Source organism: Arachis ipaensis, chromosome B05 (genome assembly GCF_000816755.2).
Source record: "Arachis ipaensis cultivar K30076 chromosome B05, Araip1.1, whole genome shotgun sequence".
In the NCBI taxonomy this organism is placed as follows: Eukaryota; Viridiplantae; Streptophyta; class Magnoliopsida; order Fabales; family Fabaceae; genus Arachis; species Arachis ipaensis.
Window position 1 is genome coordinate 41,037,793 of NC_029789.2, and position 10,526 is coordinate 41,048,318.

Below are 10,526 nucleotides of genomic sequence, written 5' to 3' on the forward strand. Positions count from 1 at the left end.
TCAAAATCTTTGCTTTTAACATAAATACGGTATAAATAGTGTAAAAATTCGAATTATTTATGTACTCAACTAATGCTATGTGTATTTTTATCAATTTATTTTGCTAAATCAATTAAGGCACTTTCGTATCGAGGACGCCTTTACATTTAGGATTTTTTTGTGTTGGAAGATATTGTTCCGATTAGTTTAGACTTTAGAGCCTTTTGTGTGGCTCCCTTTAAAATTTTTTATACTAAAGCATTTTTTGCATTTAGAACCTCCTATTCAGCAAAAAACAATAAAATATGTCAACATGGCGCGAAAACAATGGCATATAAAAAGTAGTTTATAGAAAAATGAATAATAAATTTTGAAAAGAGTGGTATTTAATTATTTAGACTTTATATATACACGATATAAATATGAGAAAACTATATGTTGTATGTATCCCAACTCAAAATTACACTTTGAGCGGACAAACTTAAATAAACGTGGAATACTCATAACCATTATTTGAGTGGAAGCAAGCTCTCAATTATTGCAAATAGAGATATCGTATGATGTTACGTCGGATTCTCACCTTTCTGACGTTGAATTATTTCATGTTTAGATTAAAATATGGTCTATATATAATACATATACATATATATTTTATTAACTAGGCACTCTCGTTATATGCCTTGACATTTTATAGTTGACAAAATAGTTTATATCGTGAGGATAACTATACTCTATTTAAAAATGATTGAGATTATGTTTAATTTATCGGAAGAAGTTATCCTCATGCACGCACGCTTGTGACAATCGTCATATTATTAAAACTTCAATTCATATGAAGAGAAGAACATAAATGTTTGCTAGATAGATAGTTCTGTTAATAGCATGTTAGATGGTAGTGGATTTTCACATCATCAATGGCGGTTACTAATAGAACTAGCTAAGAAATCTTTAGTAAACTATTAATAAAAACACATCTCCAACAACAGTTGTCCTTGCAAGAAACAAGAGAGAATGAAGAGAACATGTATGTTTGGATGCATTTGGTTTACATTTTTTATTTCTTGTTTTCATTTTTAATATTTTTAATTTTTAAAATTTTGTAAAAAAATAAAAATAAAATTGAAAATATAATTTTATTATTTTTATAATATTTTTTTAAAAAATCTAAAAATAAAAGATGTTTAAAATGACATTAATAATATGGGATTTTATAGACCCGTCTTAATATTTAAGTATTGTGGCATTTTATTTTGTTGGCATAATTAATTTGCGTTAAAATGGCAATTTTTGGTGATTTTCTGGCGGTTTTAAACCGCCATTATGACTGTATATAAAAACTTCAACCCTAATCTAACTCTCCTTATACATTGAAACGTTGCCATTGTGAGAGAAAGGTTGAAGTTCCGCTGTTGCGATCTCTTCTGTCACGTTCTCCTTTGGAGACGTTCTCCTTTGGAGACATTCTCCTCTAACAACGACCTTCTCTAGCGACGTTTCCTCCAGCGGCGATTTTCTCTGGTGATGATCTCCTGCAACGAAGACCTCCTCTTGCGACGTCTCCTCCAGCGACGATCTCCTCCTACGACGTCTCCTCTAACAGTGATGATCTCTTCTGGCGACGTCTCCTCCTGTGATGTCTCTTCTAACAACAACGTCTCTTCCAGTGGCGTTCTCCTATGCCGGCAATCTTGTCCATCGTGCTACTATGTTGCGAGTTTCTCCTCCAGCAGACTTGTGAGGTAGGTTCTTTTCCTTCTTTTTCCTTTGTTCTTTTGAGAATATTTCATTCTAATTCCTTCAATCTCTTTAATTACTGGTAAAAACTTTTGCATATAATTAGTGATCGATTGTCATCTTAGGCTTTTCTTAGTAATTCTGTGATCTTTCTCCCTTAAACTTTATGATTGAGTGTTCAATTGTTCACAGATGAAGTTAAAACTTATTAGACTGATCATAAGATAGTGATAGTCTAATATTGCAATTTCAATTAATTTTCTTTTTATAGTAAGAGTGTTGTCTTTCTGGAAACTGCAGGCTTAAATCATAAATATGATTCAATTCTTTATTTTTGGTGTTTATTTTCCATATTAATTCTCTGTTATGCAAGATTTTTATCTTGTTTAAGCTTGTAATCGTATGAATCCTAGTGCTTGAAACTAATTACATGCTCTTAAGAACTTAAAAAAAAATATCTTCCTAGTGCTTGAAACTAACGCAGCAGAAGATTGAAGCCACTATTGAAAATAATGATGCTAGTATATTCGTCTAAACTGCAGTCTCAAAACTCCCACAGTTAACTGCACAGGAAAGTTCCATCATGCATTCAAATGCCTCAGCTTTCAAGCGGTAACCATTGAAATGCCTTGTTATTCTTGTACTTTTTCTTTTATTTTAAGTAGTTTATTTAAAAGAATAAAAAGGGTCCAATATCTTTAATCAAATTAACAGGCTCCATTTATCAAATCTCCTATACAAACTATAATGGTATTGGACATGAATTTTGTTACAAGCACCTGGGGGATATATTAATGATAGTGAACTGAGTGATAAGTTTTTAGTAACATAATATAAGTTTTTTGAAATGTATTTAAAAAATAGAAGAAAAAAGTTTCAAAGAACTAAAGTTACATGATTTGATATGCTTCATCTTTAACTTTAGAATAGGGATGGTAATAAGTTTTTCAAGTGTTGTCAGTCTTTAACAACTCTCATGTGTTGTTAATTTTAGGGTTAAGTACTTTTTCGTCTCTAAAGTCTGGAGTTAAAATCAAAATTGTCCCCGACCTTTTTTGTTATTAAAATCATCCTCAATGTTCATAAACACTTTAAAATCATCCTCCGTTCCAATAGCAAATTTTTTTGGTCAGTTTTGCCCCTTGTGTCTTTAACGCTTCTTTACATTCCCGCCGAACTTATTCACTTTCTCATTTACATTACACATTCAAAAACTGATGTTTCATCTTCAATGATGCCCTAATAGAGGTTCATCGTCGCCTGGGGGGGTATAGTTCCTGCATTTGGACTGCATTAGCAAGGGTGTGGAATAAGGTTGTTTCGCTGTTGTCATTGCGATTCAGGTATGTATGCACCATTGCATTATTGAATGCGTTGCTGTTGTAGTGAAGTTGTTAAACTTGGTGTTGTCTGTGAAAGTTGCGATTTATTTTCGGCTTTGTGGAGCTTGTATTTAATAATGTTGTAATGGATTCCATTAGTTTTCTAAAACTGCTAGGGTTTGGTTCAAACTTTTTTCTTTTTTCGTTTTGTACCTCATAGACCTTTGATTTTAGAGGATGGGAAGCTTCAATCTAACTATCTATCATGGGAATCGATCTGGGTATGATAATGGGACACTATAGTATATAAGGGACAAAAGACACTTATTGAAGATGTTGAGAGTGATTGTTGGTCTGTATTTGAGGCATATGCAAAGTTAAGGCAATTTGGGTACAAAAATTCTAACATATTAGCTCTTTGGTATAAGGATCCAACAGCTGAATGGTTAGAGAAAGCTCTAAAGTTATTTGTTGTTGATAGAGGTGCACTTGAGATGTGTAGAATAGCAGAATTGAGGAGTCATGTTGAGATGTGCATGAGGTTGCCGATGCTGAAGGTGTTTCTAAAGTTGGGTATATTGATGTTGGGGGCAGAATAGAGGAAAATCCTTGGAATCAGTTGGTAGTTTATGAAGGTCAACAAGGTGAACAGGTCCAATTCGATAATTTGCAACAAATTAATGAAGGAGATAAGGTGCACCCAAATGTAGCTGCTGAAAATACATGAAATGAATTAAACAGTGATGATGACAGTGACGATGAGGAGTTTCTTCTATCTAATTTTGAGGTTGACAGTGCATATGACATTCATTTTACAAATAGTGAAAAGGAATATGATTATGAGAGTGGGTTTGAGGAACTAAGAGGTGTTAAGGATGGTTTTCGGGTTGATAAAGGCAAAGGAGTTGTGAATGGTGATTTCAATGATGAGGAAGGCTTCAATAGTGATGAATTGAATTCAGAGCATGAGGTTGGTGGTGGTTAAGATAAGGAAGATGGAGAAGAGAAAGATGACTATGAAAGTAGGAGGTATCCAATTCATAAGGATGTAAAAGACATGAGGAGCTATAAGTGGGAGGTAGAAACTGTATTTTCTTTAAGAGAGGAATTTAAAGACACTGTAATAGCCTATGCAGTACAATCAAGAAGGGGGATCAGGGATGGCAAGCTTGACTTGGTTAGAGTGAGGGTGGTTTGTCAACAGGATTGCCCTTTTTGGTTATATAATGTAAAAATGGTGAGGAAACAACTTGGCAGCTTAGGTCTATGAATCTTAAGCATACTTGTGACCAGACACATAGGGTTGGAATATTGCATACTCCGTGGCTGAGTAGAGCTTTTAAAAAGAAGATGGAGCAAAACTCAAAAGTGAAGAAAAAGGAATTGGTGAACAAGGCACAAAGGATGTGGAATCTGACTGTGACAACGTCAATGGCAGCTAGGTCAAGACAAGTTGCATTGGATGAAATACAAGGAACTCACAAGACTCAATATAAGAGGATAGCTGATTACTGCTCAAAGTTGCTAAGGGCTAACCCAGGGTCAACAGTGAAGCTCAAGGTACAGAGGTCCCCTGATTTTGAGAACGAGGTTCAACACTCTTCATTGAACAACTTCTGCATTTTTCAAAGAATATATGTATATCTAGATGCTTGCAAAAAGAGTTTTTTGCACTATAGGAGATTTATTGGATTGGATGACTGTTTTCTCAAGACACCTCAAGGGGGGCAGTTGTTGACTGCGATAGGGTGGGACCCTAATGATCAAATGCTTCCTATTGCATATGCCGTTGTTGAGGTAGAGACCAAAGACACCTGGAAATGGTTTCTCCACCTGCTAATTGATGATTTTGGCTATGAAACTATTAGAAGATCAACCTTCAGGTCTGATCAACAGAAGGTAAACAATTATTGTATTAATTTATGTTTAGTAATTCATTTAATTCTGATAAATAACATTGTAATAACACAAACTTTTACCTCTTTTTTTATGGATTACTATCCGCTTTTGACGAAGTTATCCCAAGTGTAGACCACAGGTTCTATGTAAGACATCTGTACAGTAACTTCAGGAAAAAGTTTCCTGGCTTTCACTTGAAGCAATTGATGTGGAGATGTGCAAAGGCTACACACTAGAAGGAATGGGAGAGAGAGACGGTAGTCATCCAAAAGGTCAATATTGAAGCTCACAGGCATCTGAATGCTATTGCTCCCAAATATTGGAGTAGACCCAGGTTTAACTATTATTCTAAATGTAACACTCTTGTAAATAACATGTGTGAAAGCTTTAATGGTACAATAGTAGAGTCTAGGAAAAAGCCTATTGTAACTATGCTAGAAGAAATTAGGGTTTATTTGATGAGTAGATGGGTTGTTAATAGAGAAAGAATTCAAAAGTTTAGTGGTATAATTTTACCTCGAATTAGGAAGAAAGTAGAGAGAAGGGGCAGGTCAGCTTGTGAGTAGAGACCTGACTAGGACCAAATTGTAGGTTAGGATTTTCTCCAAATAGATCTTTCGTTGCAAGTATAGCTCCGAACCAACAATTGGCCAATAGTCAAATTATTATTGTAAAGATTGTCGCAATTCAAAGCAAATATGAACTGAGAGTATTTAGACTCCCGGGTTGTCTTCCCTAAGAACTAATGCCAAGGAGTGCACACAATTTTGGTTGTGGGAAACAAGGGGAGTTTTCAATAAGATGGAAGCAACAAATAAAGAGATAAAAGAACTAGACAAAATTGCAATTAATAAACTAATGAAGGAATTAAAGAACTATGTATGTAATATGGACAAGTAACACTCAAAATTGATGGAAAGGTAGTTCAAAACATAAATAAAACCTTGACTTGGGATGAGTTATGGAATCCCTTCCTTACCATAACCACAACTATGATAATTATGATGGATTAATCTCACTAAGTCAACCCTCACATTGGAGAGTAAGTTAAATGAGCATAAGTTTTCTTAAACCACAAATCCTAGCTTGCTTGCTAATTACCTTAGCAACAAGTTAGTGGAAACAAGAACAATTAACAACCCAAGAATTATCACTAAATGTTGGACATTATGGCTCTAGTAATCCACTACAAGAAAACAAGCTTTTTGCTACGCTTTTAAAGCATGGCGAAAAGTCCAAAAAGGCGTATAGCTTTTCGCCACGCTTTTTGAGCTACCAGCACGCTTTTGAAAGGGTCACAATTGCAAGGGTGCCAGTTGCTCTATCGCCACGCTTTTGGTGACCTATCGTCATGCTTTTTTTCTTGCCAAGCTTTTAAAGATCGCCACGCTTTAAAAGCGTGGCCATATGTGTGAAATATGGCTACGCTTTTAAAGCGTGCCAATAGCATGCCATATGGCTACGCTTTAAAAGCGTGCCAATAGCAAGACATATGGCTACACTTTTAAAGCGTGCCAATAGCTGTGAGATACAGCTACACTTTTAAAGCGTGGCTGTTGATGCCCACTGTAACGTTATGGCCACGCTTTCAAAGCGTGGCAACAAGTGGAGATATGGCTACGCTTTGAAAGCATGCCAATAGGTACTGAACTAAATTACAGCTATAAGCGTGGCTGTTAATTGCTGTTGTACAATATGGCCACTCTTTTAAAGCGTGGCTGTAAGTTAGTTCAGTACCTATTGGCACTCTTTTTTTATAAACCTTACAAAATCATAGATAATTTTAAAATTTAAAAGATGACTACTAATTTTAAATCAACTAATCCTTACTTCATAAACTTGTCACAGAAAAAGTGTTTGATCACATGATATACTCTAACAAAATACCAAAAATCAAAGTCTCATCCACTAGCAATTTCCTAATACATGAATTACAATTCCAACATGGGTTACATTATCTACTTCCTTTACACTTCATTACAAAATATAAAACTTCATGATTACTGATCATCATTGTGAGAGAAATTGTTTTCAGCACTGCCCTGCATAATTTTAAATATTGTTGTGTGTTAGTGCATCTTATACCAAACCAAAAAATGAAAAGACATATATTACACATTAGCAATGTTAGTAGCAATAATTGTTTTATCAACAAACTGCCTTATAGTAGTACAATAATTGTAACCAGCAAAGGCTTTTCTTTCATTGAAAGGCACTATACTTTTTTTGTTCTTAAAGTTTTCAAAAAAGGGAAAGGGTACTGATATAGGAAGCTAACAATCAAACTGCCCCCTCTCCCTTTTTTTTTTTACTGCAACTGTCACATGTTTTACTCAACAATGGCATGTATCACCCTAACTCCTAATATATTTCACAACCAAATTAACCATTCTTGTATCCCTATATTGCACTTGCAGTCACATGCACCATAAGTTTATACTAGCAACTGGAGAATCAATACAAATTGCATATGGATCAATTCTATAACTGATTCCTTCTTCTGATTAATATTTAAGGTGGGAAAAGAAAGAAAGAAAAGACCAATCCCCAATAAATAAATCAAGCAAAATGAGATATACCATGAGAGCCATTAATTCCTTCTGGAGTCTACAAAAATCAATACAAATAAAACCATTAAAATTCAATTATGGTTTCTTTTCTTTTCCTTTTTCCAATTTGATTAGGAAAAAGTGCAAATCTTCAAAGAATTCTTGTGTTTTCCAAAATTGAGATTCAATGCCACACTAGATACCAAACAAAACACTACTGAAAAGTCAACAACTTTGAATTCAGATTCCAATTCAACACCATTAGCACCATTTATAATCTTTTATCTCACTATCAAATATCCAAAATCAACAACAACAATAAGTCAACAACTTTGAATGGAAATATATCGAATATCCAAAGATAGTTACTTACATCTTTGGGTGGAATATGAGTTGATTTGGAGGAGCGATGAGTATTTCTTGGTCTGCTACTTGAGGCATCCAAATGAGAATTTTGGGCAGCTTGCACTAAGGCTGCTACCTCTTCCTCACTCATTCCAGGGTTGACTTGGTGCACCAATACCTTTAATAAACTACATACACCGTCCATCTTCTTCTCTAATGATTCAACCTTGTCATTGTATTCAATTTTGACTTGTCGAATCTCCTCATCCTTTTTAAGAGAGATTCTTGTAATCGAAGCCCCATAACAACGAACTCGACCTGGTTGGTCCTTTCCTAGCACTCCTACAAATGCATCCTCATTATTTTCCCCTGCCTCTATGCGGGTTTGAAGTTCAGCCTGTCAAAAGTGAGGAGCAATAAAATACAAAGCTGCATTAACTCAATATTAATAGAAATCACTATAGAATTTATATTGTACAAATCCAAATACAAATACAAACAACTCACAATTGTGCTTTGTGTTTTAGCATCAATTTCTTTTCCTTTTTTACTTGTGCGAGTTGCTATGAAAACTTCAACTCTTGATGGTTCTTCACTGTTCTCTTTAGAGTCGTGCTAGAGTACATATAGAAAAATTTACATGAAGCATACTAACTAGAAAAGTACAACATGAATATATATGAGAAATCACAAAAAAATAAGTTATATTACCAGCTGCTTGCGCACTATTCCAAAATTTGTGGAACCCATCGGGTGAGGACATGTTTGCTTTGACCTATTTTCAGCATTTTTAGTAGACACATCCTAAATATAAACATGAAAAAGAGATGTTATTATTCTTAATAAACATGTTTTCTTGTTTTTTCAAAATCACATTACCTTTTTTCAAAACACCAAGTTTAATCACATAAAGAACTAAAAGACAATATTACCTTGACAGTCGGAAGACTCCAATACCGAATTAGTTTGCAAAATTGAACCTCAAGGATCTCTAACGGTCGATTCTTTATCATTTCTTTCTTTGTGTTGTACTTCAAGAAATGTTCCTTTTTTATTTCGCCTTTGTATTTTTTCCATGCACGACAAAATCCCTTCATTACCCACGGCTTTGAAGTTATTGGAAGAATGAATTTTTGCTAAACAAGACAACAAATTAGAATGTCAAAGGTTGGCATAAATAAAGTAACAAATAAATTTTAAAAAAATTATCTATAATGCTATATTTACATACATTGGCATACTCCCACATGTCCTCTTTGAGGTTTTTAGGCACACCATGCCAACTAGTATATAGCAAAGTCACAAAACGAGGATTTCTAACTGTTGTGCCCAAAATTTGGTTGAGGTTAGATACGACCTCCTTGGTTGGACCTATAGGCTGCTCTCCAAAAAATTCCACCTCCCGTCGATCATTAAAATAAGTGGCATGAAGCTTTTTGCACATAGTCTTTCCATAAATTTTTTTCTTTATTGTGCCTAAGTCCGATTAAAATAACAGAATTTTAACTCAAATCAACTTAGAAGTAATACAAGCTACATTTTGACAATAAGGTAAAACAAGAAAAACACCTTTATTACTAGCTTGTCCACCATTACCCCCATCATTTGCAGCATCATCAAGCTCATCTTCCTCATCTTTCTCATCTTCATCTTCCAAATTTATCCCATGTACCTTAAATACATGTCAAGACTCATTCCTTTTTTCGTTGAACTTGCACTTAGCTCGCTTGTATCTTCTCCCTCATCATCAGAACTTAAATCATTTTGTTCCATCGCATATTAAATGGTCATACACGACATCTCTCCTTAACCAAAGTCTATTACAACACTTTGCACATGGGTATTGAATTTCTTCTCCTTGAGGAATTTTCGGTGATGAAAAAGCAAAGTGTAAAAACTTTTCTACACCGAGTTGATATTCTTTTTCATGATGTGGTGTATCCATCCAATTCTTGGACACATCCATCAAAAACCTATATATTTCAAATAGATAGCTAAGTTTCTAGCTTGAAGTCTCTACTGCTAGTCTCACTAACTGCGAGTCTAGCTTCCTAATTAACTAAGAGACAATATTTTCCAAGTCTCCAAAATACTTTGAAGGCATTGGACATAAAATAGCATCAGAAAATTAAATTTTAGCAATTCTTAAAGAAGGTCCTGAAGTGAGTACCTCAGGAAAGCACTTAAGTTATCCGCATAACATCAATAACAAATTAATAGATGTATTTAAACTCGCATGAACCAACCTTAAATACTGTCTTAATCCGTACCACAACAGCACCAAAGTATTAGCGTAGCAAAAGCAGAATTAGAAAGGTAGCAGCGGCAGCGAATAGTGATTCAGCAGCAGATAATCAGTACCACAGCAACATCAAAGCAATACCACAGGAGAAGCAGAATAAAAGAAGTGGTAGTAGTAGTTGATAGATAACTATCAAAAGCCTGCTAGAAAGCATAATTAAATTTTTTTCTTACTTTAAAACATAAAAAATTCATGAATATAAACTCTTTTGAGAATATAAACACATTTCTTGATTATTTTTCGCTGTTATATAAACTGTTTTATGAATTACTAGTACTATTTCAATTTTGACTTAAAACTGGCAAGTATGTCTCAACTTTAATTTCTCTGAGATTAAAGTATATCTAGGCTGTGATTTTTCAATAATCTAATTGTAGGTCCCTGATAAGTATACTT

The 10,526-nt window shown here is 34.3% G+C and overlaps 1 protein-coding gene and 1 long non-coding RNA gene across 2 annotated transcripts; one reads left to right on the forward strand and one right to left on the reverse strand.

Annotated features, from left to right (window-relative positions):
- On the forward strand, positions 1,316 to 5,655 carry LOC110271953. The gene is made up of 3 exons (XR_002362818.1): positions 1,316 to 1,718; positions 2,256 to 2,325; positions 2,960 to 5,655. It is a non-coding gene; the product is annotated as an uncharacterized LOC110271953 (long non-coding RNA).
- On the reverse strand, positions 8,531 to 9,601 carry LOC107640552. Its single transcript, XM_016344064.1, has 5 exons — positions 9,541 to 9,601; positions 9,425 to 9,478; positions 9,060 to 9,304; positions 8,761 to 8,964; positions 8,531 to 8,632 (listed from the first exon to the last, which is right to left on the reverse strand). The coding sequence occupies exons 1-5, from the start codon at positions 9,599 to 9,601 to the stop codon at positions 8,531 to 8,533; spliced, it is 666 nt and encodes a 221-aa protein (XP_016199550.1).

What these genes read in the sequence shown, in the direction of transcription:
- LOC107640552 (XM_016344064.1), bottom strand. Translation starts at nt 9,601, where the DNA reads ATGGAACAAAATGATTTAAGTTCTGATGATGAGGGAGAAGATACAAGC. An exon ending in TACAAGCGAGCTAAGTGCAA is followed by an intron (nt 9,479 to 9,540) that starts GTTCAACGAAAA and finishes TAAATTTGGAAG; the next exon opens with ATGAAGATGAGAAAGATGAG. An exon ending in ACATGTGGGAGTATGCCAAT is followed by an intron (nt 8,965 to 9,059) that starts GTATGTAAATAT and finishes TGTCTTGTTTAG; the next exon opens with CAAAAATTCATTCTTCCAAT.